The 15,604-nt window shown below is 46.8% G+C and overlaps 1 protein-coding gene and 1 long non-coding RNA gene across 4 annotated transcripts; one reads left to right on the top strand and one right to left on the bottom strand.

Annotated features, from left to right (window-relative positions):
- Positions 1–354: 354 nt before the first annotated feature.
- Positions 355–6,892, top strand: LOC109575669 (uncharacterized). Its single transcript, XR_002183270.2, has 3 exons — positions 355–636; positions 2,838–2,897; positions 6,113–6,892. It is a non-coding gene; the product is annotated as an uncharacterized lncRNA (long non-coding RNA).
- Positions 6,893–7,642: 750 nt separating this feature from the next.
- CYP1A2 (cytochrome P450 family 1 subfamily A member 2) lies at positions 7,643–14,698 on the bottom strand. Of its 3 annotated transcripts, none has more exons than XM_019983938.2 (7): positions 14,551–14,698; positions 12,575–13,414; positions 11,676–11,796; positions 11,119–11,208; positions 10,726–10,849; positions 9,067–9,153; positions 7,643–8,361 (listed from the first exon to the last, which is right to left on the bottom strand). In XM_019983938.2, exons 2-7 carry the CDS (start codon positions 13,403–13,405, stop codon positions 8,064–8,066), a joined length of 1,551 nt encoding a protein of 516 aa, XP_019839497.2. In that variant the 5' UTR covers positions 13,406–13,414; positions 14,551–14,698; the 3' UTR covers positions 7,643–8,063. The 3 variants fall into 3 exon arrangements, with proteins under 3 accessions (XP_019839497.2, XP_019839498.2, XP_019839499.2); XM_019983939.2 differs by lacking the exon at positions 14,551–14,698 and adding an exon at positions 13,816–13,897; XM_019983940.2 differs by lacking the exon at positions 9,067–9,153.
- Between the last annotated feature and the right edge of the window lie 906 nt (positions 14,699–15,604).

Consider the following 15,604-nt stretch of genomic DNA (forward strand, 5'->3'; position numbering starts at 1 on the left):
TTTACCACACCTAAAACCTGAGTTCAGGGCTCCTAATCCTCCAGCCCAGTTTTCTCTCCAACTCTTCACACGGTTCAATGATCGTATTGCATTTCTGAGCTGCCCTGTTCTAGCCAGACAGTCCTGGCTAAGGAGGTGAGGCAGGGGAATAGACCCAGCTCTGAGTCCCTCCCCCACCAATTCTGAGCCTTGTGTTCCTTATCTCTAAAGGGGTGGTCACAGTATCTGCCTTCTGAGGTTTTTGTGAGAACAACCTGGGATGATGTATGTCCAGGGCCTGCCCAGACAGGGACAGGACAGAACTGTTTCAGTCTGCCTCCAGCCTGCTGTGGGAGGCAGAAGGTGCATGGGGGGCAAAGTCTCCACGTCCCATTTCTGCTCCTTTGGCCCTGGCACGAAGGGAACCCTAAGTCAGCCCAAGTGAGTTAAAGATTGGCCAGGTGTGCGTGAGAAGCTCAGGCCAACTTCTGACCACAGGGAGCCAGCCAGGGCAGTGACCTAGGGTGACCGCCGCTGGGCCTTGACTGAGTCTTGGATGGGCAAAGTATGGTAGTGTCTGTTTGTTGCTTGTTGGGGGTCTTTACAAGGGGACAACAGAGGATGAGATGGTTGGATGGTATCATCGACTCAATGGACGTGAGTTTCGGTAAACTCTGGGAGCTGGGGATGGACAGGGAGGCCTGGTGTGCTGCAGTCCATGGGGTCACAAAGAGTCGGACACAACTGAGAGACTGAACTGAACGTGTGCCGATAGGGTGCCTTAGTGGAGTTTTCCAGTAGTTAGAGGCTCCAGAAGGATAGGACCATGTCCCTGACAGACTGGAGCTCCCAGAGCAAGGGCCCATCTCCTTGCTCAGACAGGGAGGTGTTTCTTGAGATTCCCAGGCCTGGGCTGCAGCCCAATTATTAGACTGGGCCTTGCAGAGCAGGCTCATTTCCCCCTCAGACTGGAGCCCCCCGGTAGGGCTGCTGTCTCCTTCCTCAGCTTGCGACATGCAGGAACGGGTCTCAGGTTCCCAGGATAGGACTGTCCTCTCCCTCGGACCACAACTCCCTGGGGCAGAGCTATGCCTCCTTCGTCTGACAGGTGAGCTGGCTTTCCTCAGAGGTTTCCTTGAGGAGTTTGCTTTGGGTGTGAGGACAGGCCTGGAAACAGACAAGTGGAGCTCAAGTGAGGTGCTTTCTTCCTCCAGGACTTTAACAGAGAATCTGGCTGGTTTTGTTCTTTTTCTTTTTTTTAATTAATTAATTTATTTATCTGTGGCTGTGCTGGGACTTCATTTCCGTGTGCAGGTTTTCTCTAGTTGCGGTGAGTGGGGCCTAGTCTGTAGTTGCAGCGCATGGGCTCCTGACTGGTGGCTTCTCTTGCGGCGGAACATGGGCTCGAGGCACGCGGGCTTTGTAGTTGTGGTGCACAGGCTTATTGCCCAGCAGCATGTGAGATCTTCCCACACCAGGGATCAAACCCGTGTCCCCTGCATTGGCAGGCAGATTCTTTACCACAGGACCACCAGCGAAGTCCTGATTTTACTCTTATATTATTTTCTTCAAAACCGCAGACAGCCATGATTATTTCCAGAAGGTTGGGGCAATTCAGCCACTGGATGAACACTTTGGAAATGAGGTCTGGCTTGTTTTCATCTCATCTCTGCTGCTGCTGCTGCTGCTAAGTCGCTTCAGTCATGTCCAACTCCGCGCGACCCCATAGACAGCAGCCCACCAGGCTCGCCCGTCTCTGGGATTCTTCAGGCAAGAACACTGGAGTGGGTCATCTCATCTCAGAGAACTGCAATTTGTAGGACATATAAGGCTGAATCTTGATTAGAAACAAAGAAGGCAAAAATTAACTGAAGGAACGTGTCAGCAAGAGTGCAGATGGCGTGTGTTAGGTAGTAGTGGTCCTGTTGGCCGAAGGTGGCATTGCAGCTTAGCCCGTAGTCCTTGTGGTTATCGCTCAGAAGCGGTAGGAAGTGAGGTCCAGCAGTCAAGTATATGGGCTAGTTGGAAAGGGGTGCTGGCAGGATCAAAAGTCAGTAAAGTCCCTCCTAGGACCTCCTAGGACACCTAGGGACTGGTCACCATCTGAGCCATCTTCTTACTAAATTTTCAATTTGAACTATTTAGTGGCTATTTTTCCTACAGAATACATCTCTAATACAGGGATAAGAGGCAATAGGAAAAGAGGATTCACTTTGCAGAACTCACTCGACTGCCCATGTGGATGAAGCTATTTCAGGATAGCTGTGTGGGCACAGCCGTTCTTCTCTGTCATTCTCTTCTACCTCCTAGGACCCTCCCTGAGAATTCTTCCATCATTTTCCCTAACCCGCCAAGGGAGTCACACTATACCCAGTCGGTCTCTCAAGTATAAAGATGTGTCCTTGGAAAGAGCCTCGGGCTGGAGGGGCATTAAGGAGGCAGGTGGTCAGTTCAGATGTGTGTGGGAAGAGATGAAGACCAAGTCTTAGCATCCTCAAGTTCTGTTTTTCTGTATCCATTTTTGTGTGTGTGTGTGTGTGTGTGTGAAGGGCCTTGTTCATACATATGAAACATAATGAACAGGAACTTCCCCGATGGTCCAGTGGCTAAGACTCCAAACTTCCAATGCAGGGGGCCCGGGGTTCCATCCTTGGTCAGGGAACTAGATCTGGAATGCCACAGCTAAAGATCTTGCATACCGAAATTAAGACCTGGTGCAGCCAGATAAATAAACATTAAAAAAAAAAATAGTGCATAGGTCTCTCATTTTGTGAAGACCAAAGAAAACTTAGTATGCACTTAGAAGAGAGTGCTCTTATAAGATGGAAGTAATTCTGCTCTCTGCCTCCATTTTGCAGGTGGAAACACTGGCGCATTGGATGGGAAGAGAGGGCTCTGGAACTACAGATATGAGCATGGTGAGTGCACCTCCCCCAGGGCCCCATGAAGACAGGGGACAGCCTGGGCCTTTGTTCCCTAATGTTTTTGCAATATTTTTGTTGGACTACTTGCCTTTTGTGTTCTTAATTGATAGGCCATTTTTGGAACAGTTTTAAAGTACTGAGAGTGCCCGTGTACCTGCCTTCCCTGCTCCCAGTTTCCCCTGTTACTAACATCTTGTATTACTTGCAATAATCGTAATCATTTTACAATTAGTGAATCAGTATTGATACATTTCTAGTAACTAAAATCCATAGTTTACAACAGGGTTCATTCTTGTACTTTCTTTGGGTCGAGACAAATGCCGTGTACCCACCGTTATGGCACTGACAGAATCGTTTCACTGCCCTAAAACCGCTCTGTGCTCCTCCTGTTCATCTCCCCCTCCTCCCGGCCACCTTCTTATCCTTGAACTTGCGGCAACCACTAATCTGCTACTGTCTCCATTGTTTTACTTTTTTCAGAATGTCATATAGTTGGATTCATAAAAATGGTAACCTTTTCAGATTGGCTTCTTTCAGTCAGCAATATGTGTTTAAAGTTCCTCCGTGTCTTTTCATGGCTTTTATCCTTGTTTTCTTTTATTGAACACAATACTTTATTATGTTTTACTTGCCTTTAAAACCGTAGTAAAATATGCATAACAAAATTTACCATTTTAACTATTTGTGTGTCAATCAGTGGCATTAAGTATATTCATGATGCAACTATTACTACTATTCATTTCTAGAATTTTTCATCATCCCAAACAGAAACTCTGCAGTTGTTAAACAGTAACTCTCCATTCTTCCCTTCCCAACCCCTTCCCCAGCCCTTGGTGACCTCTAAAATTCTTTCTCTATAAATTTGCCTAATCTAGATACCTCACGTCGGAGAAGGCAATGGCACCCCACTCCAGTACTCTTGCTTGGAAAATCCCATGGACGGAGGAGCCTGGTGGGCTGCAGTCCATGGGGTCGCTAAGAGTCAGACATGACTGAGCGACTTCACTTTCACTTTTCACTTTCATGCATTGGAGAAGGAAATGGCAACTCACTCCAGTGTTCTTGCCTGGAGAATCCCAGGGATGGCGGAGCCTGGTGGCTGCCGTCTATGGGGTCGCACAGAGTCGGACACGACTCAAGTGACTTAGCAGCAGCAGCAGCAGCAGATACCTCACGTAAGTGGAATCATATAATATGTGTCCTTTTGTACCAGGCTTATTCCACTTAGCATAATGTTTTCAAAGTTTACACATATTGTAGAATGCCATTCCTTTTTCATGGCTGAATACCATTCCATTATATGTTGATGCCACATTTTATTTATCCGTACACCTGTTGTTGGACACTTGGGTTGTTTCCACCTTTTAACTATTGAGAATAATGCTGCTCTGGACATTTCTATGCAAGTTTTTGTTCAAACACCTGTTTTCAGTTCTTTTATATAAATACCTTAGACTTGTTGGGTCACATGGTAATTATATGCTTAACTTTTTGAGGAACTGCCTAACCATTTTCCACGGGGATTGTATCATTTTATATTCATCCTTGTAATGCACAAAGGTTACAGTTTTTCCAGGTCCCCACCAACATGTTAATGTCCATTTTTTAAATTGTGATATAATTGATATAACATTATTATAGTATCAGATATAAAACATAATGATTCACTATTTGTATATATTGCAAAATGATCACCACACAAATCTAGTTAACATAAGTCACCACACATAGTTACAATTTTTTCTTGTAATGATTACTTTTAAGATTTACTCTCTTAGCATCTTTCAAATATTCAAAATACTATTGTTAACTAAAGTTACAATACTATACATTACATTCCCATTACTTACTTTATGGCTGGAAGTTTGTACTTTTTAACATCCTTCACCCATTATGAAACCCCTGTCCCCACCCCTACCTCTGGCTATGACCAATTTGTTCTCTAGATACGTGAGCTTGTTTTTTTGTTTGTTTGTTTGGGGTATTGGGACTTTGTCTTTATTTTTAGATTTCTCATATAAGTGAGTTCATATGTTATTTGGCTTTCTCTGTCTGGATTATTTCATTTAGCATAATGCCCTCAAGATTGATTCATATTGTTGCAAATTTTAATTATATAATATATGGATAATTAATATATATATAATGTATATAATTACAGATTCATGGGGCTGGAAGATCCCCTGGAGGAGGTCGTGGCAACCCACTCCAGTATTATTGCCTGGAGAATCCCATGGCAGGTTATGGTCCATGGGGTCACAAAGAGTCAGACATGACTCAAACAACTTAGCATACACCTCTTATTCTGTCAGTCGGCCTTTTTGTTTTGTTGATGGTTTCCTTTACCATGAAGAAGTTTTTTAGTTTGGTGTAGTCCTGTTTGTTTATTTTTGCTTTTGTTCCCACTGCCTTTGGTTTCAAACCCAAAAAATCACCACCAAGACTAATATCAAGGAGCTTACCACTTATGTTTCCTTCTAGTTTTATGGTTTCAGGTCTTATGGATATATCTTTGATCCCTTTTGAATTAATTTTTGTGTGTGGTGTAAGATAGCAGTCCAATTTTATTCATTTGCATTTGACTGTCCTGTTTCCCAACACTGGTTGTTGAAGAGACCACCCTATCCCCATTGGATATTTTTGACTCCTTTGTCAAAAATTGATTGACCATGTATGCATAGATTTATTTCTGGGCTCTCTGTTCTGTTCTATTGTGTCTGTTTTTAGGCCAATACCATACTGTTTCGATGACTATACCTTTGTAATACAGTTTGAAATCAGAGATTATGATGCATCCAACCGTATTCTTTCTTCTCAAAGTTGTTTTGGTTATTTAGGATCTTTTTTTATGCTTCTATGCCAATTTTAGGATTGTTTGTTATGTATCTGTTTAAAATGCCATTGGAATTCTGATAGGGATTGTCTTGAATCTGTAGATTGCTTTGGAAAGTATGGACATTTTAGAATATTAATTCTTCCAATCCATTAGCACAGAATATCTTTCCATTTATTTGTTTCTTCTTCACTTTCTCTCACCAGTGTCTTATTGTTTTCAGTGTGCTTGCATGTGTGTTTGGTTGCTCAGTCGTGTCTGATTCTTTGTGACCCCATGGACTATAGCCCAGCAGGCTCCTGTCCATGGGATTTTTCAGGCAAGAATACTGGAGTGGCTTAACAAACTCTTGACTCCTATGTCTTTTGCATTGCAGGTGGATGCTTTACCTGCTGAGCCATTGGGAAGAAGTCCAGTTTTAAGTGGGTTTCTTTTACCTCCTTAGTTAAATTTATCTGTAGATATTTTATTCTTTTTGAAGCAATTGTAAGTGGGATTGCTTTCTTAATTTCTCTTTCCAATAGTTCACTATCAGTGTATAGAAATGCCACAGATATTTGCATATTGATTTTGAATTCTGAAACTTTACTGAATTTGTTTATAATTTCTAGTAATTTTTTAGTGGAGTCTTTAGGGTTTTCTAAATGTAATATCATGTCATCTGCAAATAGGACAGTTTTACTTCTTCCTTTTCAATTTGGATGCTTTTTAATTTATTTTTCTTGTCTAAATGGTCTGGGAAGGACTTCCAACACTATGTTCAATAAAAGTAGTGAGAGTGGGCATCCTTGTCTTGTTCATGATCTTAGAAGAATGCTTTTAGCTTTCACCATTGAGTATGATGTTAACAGTGAGCTTATCATATATGGCCTTTATTATGTGAGGTACATTCCCTCTATATCTACTTTGTTGAGTTTTTTAAATATCAAAAATGGATGTTGAATTTTATTAAATGCTTTTTCTGCATCTATTGAGGTGATCATATGATCATAGGTTAGTTTTTTTTTTTTTTTCCCCCCACACTGCACAGCTTGCACAATCTTAGTTCCCTGACCAGTGATAGAATCTGGGCCCTGTGCAGTGTAAGCATGGAATCCTAACTAGCAGATTGCCAGGGGATTCCCAAATAACAGTCTAGTTTTTAATTTTTATTGTAGCCATTCTGCTGCTGCTGCTGCTGCTGCTAAGTCGCTTCAGTTGTGTCTGACTCTGTGAGACCACATAGACGGAAGCCCACCAGGCTCCCCCGTCCCTGAGATTCTCCAGGCAAGAACACTGGAGTGGGTTGCCATTTCCTTCTCCAATGCATGAAAGTGAAAAGTGAAAGGGAAGTCGCTCAGTCGTATCCTACTCTTAGTGACCCCATGGACTACAGCCTACCAGGCTCCTCCATCCATGGGATTTTCCAGGCAAGAGTACTGGAGTGGGGTGCCATTGCCTTCTCCAATAGCCGTTCTAGTAGGTGTGAAATGGTACCTCGTTGTGTTTTTGATTTGCATTTCCCTAATAACTAATAGGGCTTCCCAGGTGGCGCTAGTGGTAAAGAACCCACCTGCCAATGCAGGTTAGACATAAAAGACATGGGTTTGGTCTCTGGATTGAGAAGGTCCCCTGGAGGAGGGCATGGCAACTCACCCCAGGATTCTTGCCTGGAGAATCACATGGACTGAGGAGCCTGGCAGGCTGCAGTCCTTGTGGTCACACAGAATTGGACACATGCATGCAATAACTAATAATGTTGAGTATTTTTTCATGTACTTGTCCCTTTGCATATCTTCTTCAGAGAACTGTCTATCTGTGTCTTCTGCCCCTTTCTTTTTTTAGTTTTGTTGAGACATGACTGATGTATAGCGTTCTGTAAGTTTAAGGTGTACAGCATAATGATGGACTTATAAGCATCATGAAATGATTATCACAATAAGTTTACTGAACATCTATCATCTTGAATAGATACAAAATTAAGGAAATAGAAAAAATTATTTCTTGTGATGAGAACTTTTAGGATTTACTCCTAACAACTTTCATATATAATGTACAGTAGTGTTAATTATATTAATCACATTATATATCACATTTCTAGTACTTATTTACCTTATAACTGGAAATTTGTGCCTTTTGACCACCTTCATTCAAATTTTCCCTCCCCCACTGTAACCACAAATCTAATCTCTGTTTCTATGAGGTTGTTTATTTTTTGAAGTATAGCTGGCCTACAATTGTATGGTATATATAGCTGTTAATTAAAAAGAAAGAAAGGAAAAGAAACAAGGTTCCTCAGTGACCCCCCACCCTTCCCTTCCCTCTGCCTCAGAACGCCAGCAACTTCTTCACTTGATGTGGAAGCGCAGCCGTGCCTGCACGTGCTCACAGCGGGCATGCTTCATGGTCAGCCCATAGGTGGGGGTTAGGTCCACTTTCACACCTGGTGGCACGCTGAACTCCAGCCGCTGCAGCAAGATGGCCAGGAAGAGGAAGACCTCCCACCTGGCCATGACCTCCCCTATGCACCGGCGCTTGCCCATGCCGAAGAGTAACACTTTCTCGCTTGCCGTCTTATCAATGGTGGTGCCATCAGACGTGAGGAATCTCTCTGGCCGGAACACAGATGGGTCCCCCCACAGCTTCCTGCAAGATGAACAGAGGAAGTGGAATCTCTGGGTTGGGGAGACCCTTCAGGGGAAAGGCCTGGTGGGGGGGACTTCTGTGTTAGAATAGATCTAATAGAGCAAGGAAAGGAGAGTGGAGAAAGGAGCCAAACTGTTTTCTGATGCTTGTTTCTTTACATAGCTCTCTCTAAAATCACCAGCCTTGGAAATAGTGCTTTTTAATAGTAACTTGCTATTTTAAAGAAATCATACTTTAAAAGAAGTTCAAAGAAGGAACATCTGTCCATCTCTATCCTACTCAATATACAAAGGGGACCAACAGTCCATCCTCGTTTATGCTTATGGTTTTGTAGTAATTATCGATAGCATCTTTTTTTATGCTCAGAAGGGCCCTAGTTTGGATGGTAAATTATATGATTCTTCTACTTATCGACTAAAGTGGGATTATCCAAAGAAGTCCCTAAGTTATTCACATCAGAATCACCTGAGGTACTCCACCTTACCACCCGATGCAGAACGTTGGGGTACAGAGCACCATAATCTATAACCAACTTCCTAGTCAATGCACTAGAGTGAGAAACATGGACCTACATTTTACGCCTTAGAGCAGGCTAACTAGCCATCGAGGCAGCATTCCTTTATTGTGTAACCAGTTCCTAGGGGGCCGAACGGCTTTCCTGACTGCTGAACATCACACATTTTCCAGTGGGGGATGTGTACTCACGGGTCATGGTTGACCTGCCACTGGTTTATGAAGACACAGCGTTCCTTGGGTATGAAGAAGCCATTCAGTGTCGTATCCCTTGTTGTGCTAAGGAGGGAAGAGGGCTCTGTCAGTTTCAGGGGCTGGAAAATTGAGGTGTGTCTCTGGAAGGGTTTCTTTTTTAACCATTAAAAAAATGGACATATAATTATTGGCATCTTTTAAAAACTTTTTTTTGGTCCCATGCCTGTGGCATGTGGAACTTTATCTCCCCAACCAGGGGTTGAGCCCACATCCCCTGCACTGGAAGGCAGAGTCTTAACCCCTGGATCACTGAGGAAGTCCAAAAATTGACATATAGCTAATTTACAATGTTGTGTTAGTTTCAGATATACAGCAAAGTGATTCAATTTATCTGTAAAACTGAATCCCAAACTCCTAATTTTATCTGTAAAACTGGATCACCTTGCTGAAACTAATTGAAACAAATTAGTTTGTTTCAAAGTTTGCTGAAACTTTGCTGAAACAAATCACATCCAAAACTAATACATCAATTGTGTAAATTGATATACACGTATTCTTTTTCAGATTCTTTTCCATGATAGGTTATTAGAAGATATTGAATATGCCTCCATGTGCTATATAGTATATCCTTGTTGTTATTATCTATTTTATATATAATAGTTGTATATACGTTAATCCCAAACTCCTAATTTCTCTCTCCAGAAGTAGGGGACAAAACATGGCAAAGACTACAGGGGTGGGAGGGCAGAACACGCAGTCCTTACCTGTGGGGGTGGTGAAGGGGACAAAGGAGGAGGGTAGGAAGGTCTCCAGGATGAAGGCCCCCTCCCCCACCTTAGGAGGTTCCTGCGCCTACCTCCACCCTACTCCATCAGCCTGCCCACCGTGGTCTCCCCACTGTATACTAGGAGGGAATATCAGGAGCAAAGAAGGGTTGAAATGGTTCTTCCCCTTTCTCAGGTCCTGCTCTTCAACAAATGTTTATTAAACTTTTGTCTGTAGCCAACTCTACCGTTGGCCATTCTCCGGAGCTAAATAGCAGGGAGTCTGGGCCAGTCCTGGGGAGTTCCCAGTCTGGCTGAGGAGTTAGGCCTCTTCCTCTGGGAATAACTAGACCAACATATGGACTGAAGTAAGTGCTTGCTAACTCTCTTGACATTCTTAACGTCCCAGGACCTAATCCTATAGCACAAATGGCTCTAAATCTTACAAAATATCAGACTGAGGTTATGCCAGCTGGATGAGTCAAGAAAGGCTTCTAGGGGATGGGAAGTTTGTGTTAGAATAGGATAAGATAGGATTCTGGTAGCCGGAGAAGAGGTAGAAGGTATTCCAAGCAGAAGCTCCAGCACAAGCAAAATTGGAGGCTGGCCGGTTCATGTTCGTGAGGGGTGGTTAGGCTAGCCTGGCTGGGTTGAGCATACTTGAAGGAGGGAATGTGAGTGGAGGTGAATGAGAGCTGAGGTCAGAGTTTGGTTTTCTGAGAGCTGGGTACTTTGATCATGTTTGGACTGGATTGGGGCAGAGTAGAAGCCAAGGTCTGGGAGGAATCTGGTGTCATAGCCAGGAAGGAGATGCCAAGGCCAGGGCTGAGAAGCAGGAGGGAAAAGAGGGCAAAGACTTCAGGGATGCGAGGGCAGAAGAAGCAGGCCTCACCTGTGTGGGATGGTGAAGGGGACGAAGGAGGAGTGTCGGAAGGTCTCCAGGATGAAGGACTCCAAATAGGGCAGCTGGGGTCTGTCGGAGAGCCGGGGCCGCCGTGCCCTGCCAACCACTTTGTCTACAGAGCACAGAGGACAGACAAGGCTTAGGGGCTGTCTCCCCTGCTCCATGGCATCTGCATCCCTGTTCATACCAGGCATCACCCTACGTGGTACTATGCAAGTTTACAGGTCTGAGACCCAGTGACCCTCCAGTATCTTCTAGGCAAGGATGGGCACCACCGCATACCCAGGGCTTAGTAGACACATAACAGCTGTATGTAGATTGTACAGATGACCTTGGACCCCAAGGCTTCCCTCCACCAGAGGGCTGGGGGACACCACATACCCAGCTCCTCCTGGATCTTTCTCTGTATCTTAGGATTTGTCACAAGGTACATAAGGCTCCAGGAGATGGCTGTTGTGATGGTGTCAAACCCTGGACAACATGGGGCATGGTGAGGAAGAAAGGAAGACAAGAATGAGAAGGCAGTATTTACCAAGCACCCACCAAGTATGTATTAAGCACTGTCTTTCTCTGCTTCCTTCCCCAAAGATCCTCACCTTGACTTTTCTAAGGGCTGAGGCAGAATCTCCTCTGCACAAACTTGAGTAACTGCTTTTAAGTTTAGCTGCTGGGATTACAAGGGCCTGGACTTATAGACTAAAGAAGCCTTTATTGTTTAGATGGGGAAACTGACCCAGAGGAGGAGAGGGACTCGGCTGGGTTTTCACCGGGAGTTGGTGGTACCTCTGGGGCTCAAACCTTGAGCCTGGGCCTGGTCTCTGCGTCCTGTACCACCTGACTTGTGGTTGATGGGTTATCTGATGGACCCCAGGGCTGGGCAGGGCTGTGGGGTGAGCATCAGGCACTGAGGGATGGAGGGGCAAGAGTCTGGCTCCTACCAGCCGCAAAGAGGTCGTTGACAAGGTTGACAGTCTTCTCCTGGGAGATGAGGCGACTGCTGGCTCGGGAGTTATCCTCACTGTGCTTGAACAGGGCGCCTATGATGTCCTGGACGCTGTTCTGAGGGGGCATAAGTTTAGGGTCACCCCAGCACTCCTGGGGTGGAAGGCTGGAGCCCCTTGTCCCATCCTTTCTGGCCCCAGCTGCTGGCCTCTGGGCAGGAAGTTGAGCTCACAGCAGTAGCTGTGTGTGCTGTCGCTTCAGTCATGTACGGACTGTAGCCTACCAGGCTCCTCTGTCCATGGGATTCTCCAGACAAGAATACTGGAGTGGGTTGCCATGCCCTCCTCCAGGGGATCTTCCCGACCCAGGGATTGAGCTCACGTCTCCTGCCTTGGCAGGAGGGTTCTTTACCACTAGCACCACCTGGGAAGCTCAGTAGCAGCCCTAGGTAGGGCTTAAAGTATCATTTCATACTCCATTGACCCTTCCTCTCAATAACTCCAGGGGTCCAATTTCACAGGAGGAGGTTGGTGTGAGTACAGGGAAGCAAAGTGACATGTGAGCTGGGAATTAGCCTCTGTCAGGGTTCAGGTTCCTGTAAAACAAAAGCCTTCTCCTAATAACAGCACCCCACATTGCGGGCTCTGCCAGGGCCCCATGCACGGGGTTACCTCTCTGGGGCTTTGAGCAGCCCTGAGAAGGATGCTGTAGGCCTGAGGAAACTGAGGCCAGAGAGGGAGAGGGACTGGCTCCAGGTCACACAGCTGGTCCGAGGTGTCCCAGAGACTTCCTGGGCCTTGGCCACACCCCAGCTGTGTGGGTGCCTTGGTGCTGGGGGAGTGGGGCCACACCCAGACTCTAGGGTGCCCTCATACCACCTGCACCCTGGGCTTACCTTGTCAAAGTCCTGGTAGTGCTCCTGGACAGTTTTCCGCACGAACTGCAGGAACCTCTGGTTGAAGCTCTTGAACCTTTGCAGAGCCGGGTTGGGCAGGTATTTAAGGATAGGGAAGAAGTCCACAGGATTCCCGGAGCTGGCGGATTCCACGAAATCATGGCTGCTCTCCACCAGACTGAGCATCTCCTTACTGCTCTGGGGGAAGTGCTGCCCGAAGCACATGGCACCGATGACGTTGGCCACTGATGCCACCACATGGCCATAGGGGTCGAAGCGCCCAGGCCCTGACATCAGCTCCTGGAACTTGCCCAGGAGGGCCTCAGCCTCCTTGCTCACATGATCCTCCAGGTAACAGGAGGAGGAGGAAGATGGGTCTGAGGCCACAGAGAAGGTGTTGAGAGCATTCTGGGCCAGGCGTCGCCGGGCAGCCCACACTGGTCCAGAGTCTGGGTTGAAGGTCATGCTCTGGCCATCAGTGACCAAGGTGAAGCTGTAGAGGTCGGGCCGGCCCTTGAAATCATCGCCCTGCCGCACGAGGGCCTGCCGGACGGTGTCCAGGCCGCTGAGCACCAGCACGGGTGTGCAGCCAATGCGGATCTGCAGCACGTCCCCATAGCGCTGGCTCAGCTGCGACAGGACCACGTGCGGGTTCTTCCCCAATGTCAGCATGTGCCCAAGCAGAGGCCAGCCCCAGGGCTCCGGTGGACTCTTCAGGCCTTGAGGGACCCGAGGCCGCCAGGTCCTGACCACCCAGAATACCAGGCAGAAGATGGCAGAGGCCAGGAGAAGCTCCATGGCTGAGAAGGGACTGAGTTGGGACAATGCCATCTGTACCTACTGCAGGGGAAGAGGAAGGAGGGGCGAGATGGAGCCATTCATTCACTTGTTTATTCAGTCAATAAGCACTTGCTCACATTCTTTCCTTGGTTCCCAGCCAGACAGATTGAGAAAGACTGAGTTACATCCAGTAAATTACGTAGGTTCTGCATCCCAGGACCTCATCCATGGTGCATCACAGAATCTGAGGCCTGGAAAGGAGCCCTGAGCTTCCCAACGTGAGTGTCTGAACTCCCAGCCCTGGCCCTCCCCTCTGCCCATCACCTGTTTCCAATTCTGAGGCCGGTGTGATCACTTCAAAACGGGGAAGCACTCTTGCGAACCCCAGTGCAGGGTGTATGCTGGGCATTGTGCCAAAGGGAACCTGCCTGGGGACCCTTCCTGCTGATACCTCCTCATACCTTGGGAACAGGGAGCTGCTCCCCTCTTCGCAACACTGATGAGACCAAGGTCCCAGGGCTCATGCAAATGGCTTTTGATGCTGTCTTCCCTAGGCCATTCCTTATTAAGACCCAAAAGAGAGGACAAATCCTCATTCTCCCAGTCTTTTTTCTTTTGGCTGTGCAGCTCACTATGTGGGAATCTCAGTTCCCAGACTAGGGATTGAACTGTGCCCCCTGGAGCGGAAATGCAGAGTCCTAACCCCTGGACAACCAGGGAAGTCTCTCACATCTCTCATCGCTTTTAAATGTTTATTTATTTGGCTGCCTTGGGTCTTGGTTGCAGTGTGTGGACTTATTGCTCTGTAGCGTATGGGAGCTTAGCTCCCTGACCAGGGATTGAACCTGCGTCCCCTGCATTGCAAGGAGGATTCTTAACCACTGGACCACCAGGGAAATCCTCCTCCCATAGTCTTGAAGGCTGAGGCTGCGCTTCAGCCAGGCCAGGGCTATCCTCCTGCCAGGTGGGGAGCCCTACCCACCTCTCCACTTGTCACACTAAGGGTCCCTAGACAAGGCCCAGTCTAAGCTTCTCATTTAACATTGGGGAAACTGAAGTCTGGAACTGGGCGGCAAGAACTAGAACTCAGGCTTCCTACACCTAACCCAGGGTCCCTGCATCCCTCTATCTCGAGTGGTTCCCCGGATATATATCGGGGGATCCCAAGGGCTAAGAAAGGTGCCCGAGAAAGGTACCTGTAGAGGCAGGTGCTGGAGGTCAGCAGGATTGTGGGGGCTGATCCAGAGCTTCTGGCCCCAGATGAGGGACTTTTATAAACAGCACCCCTTTCAGATTGGCCCTGCTGTCCTGGTCACCTGATAGCAGAGTGGCCGAAAAAAGTTGAAAGAATTAGCTCTTGGCCTTGGGCCACAAAACCCAGCTCCACCTACCTCCCAGGGCCCAGGGGCAGCTCTTCTGGGGATAGGTGCTATGTCCCTGGGGAGGAAGATCCAGCTCCTCTCAGGATCCAGAGTCAGGAGGGAATGCTTCCTTCTCACATGGGCAGGACAGGGTGCCAGGAGTGAAAGCCCTCTGGGCTAGTCCAGACCACTTTCCCATTGTCCTCAGGAGGAAGGCCCCTGCCTGGGCACTCCATCCAGGCTTGTCAGTAGGGCAGGCTCCTGTAATGCCCCTCCAACAACCTGTGAAACCAAATAAAGCATAGGCACGTTCTGGCCATCACTTCATGGCAAACAGATGGGGAAACAATGGAAACAGGCAGATTTTATTTTCTTGGGCTCAAAAATCACTGCAGATGGTGACTGCAGCCATGAAATTAAAAGACGCTTGCTCCTTGGAAGAAAAGCAATGACAAACCTAGACAGCATATTAAAAAGCAGAGACATCACTTTGCCAACAAAGGTCCATATAGTCAAAGCTATTGTTTTTCCAGTAGTCATGTGCAGATGTGAGAGTTGGACCATAAAGAAGGCTGAGTGCCAAAGAATTGATGCTTTTGAATTGTGGTGATGGAGAAGACTCTTGAGTCCCTCGGACAGCAAGGAGATCAAACCAGTCAATCCTAAAGGAAATCAACTCTGAATATGCATTGGAAGACTGATGCTGAAGCTGAAGCTGCAATACTTTGGCTACCTGATGTGAAGAGCCAACTCATTGGAAAAGACCTTGATGCTGGGAAAGATTGAGGGCAGAGGAGAAGGGGATGACTGAGGATGAGATGGTTGGATGGCATCACCAACTCAATGAACATGAGTTTGAGCAAGCTCCAGGAGACAGTGAAGGACAGGG

This window comes from Bos indicus, chromosome 21 (genome assembly GCF_029378745.1).
Source record: "Bos indicus isolate NIAB-ARS_2022 breed Sahiwal x Tharparkar chromosome 21, NIAB-ARS_B.indTharparkar_mat_pri_1.0, whole genome shotgun sequence".
NCBI lineage: Eukaryota > Metazoa > Chordata > Mammalia > Artiodactyla > Bovidae > Bos > Bos indicus.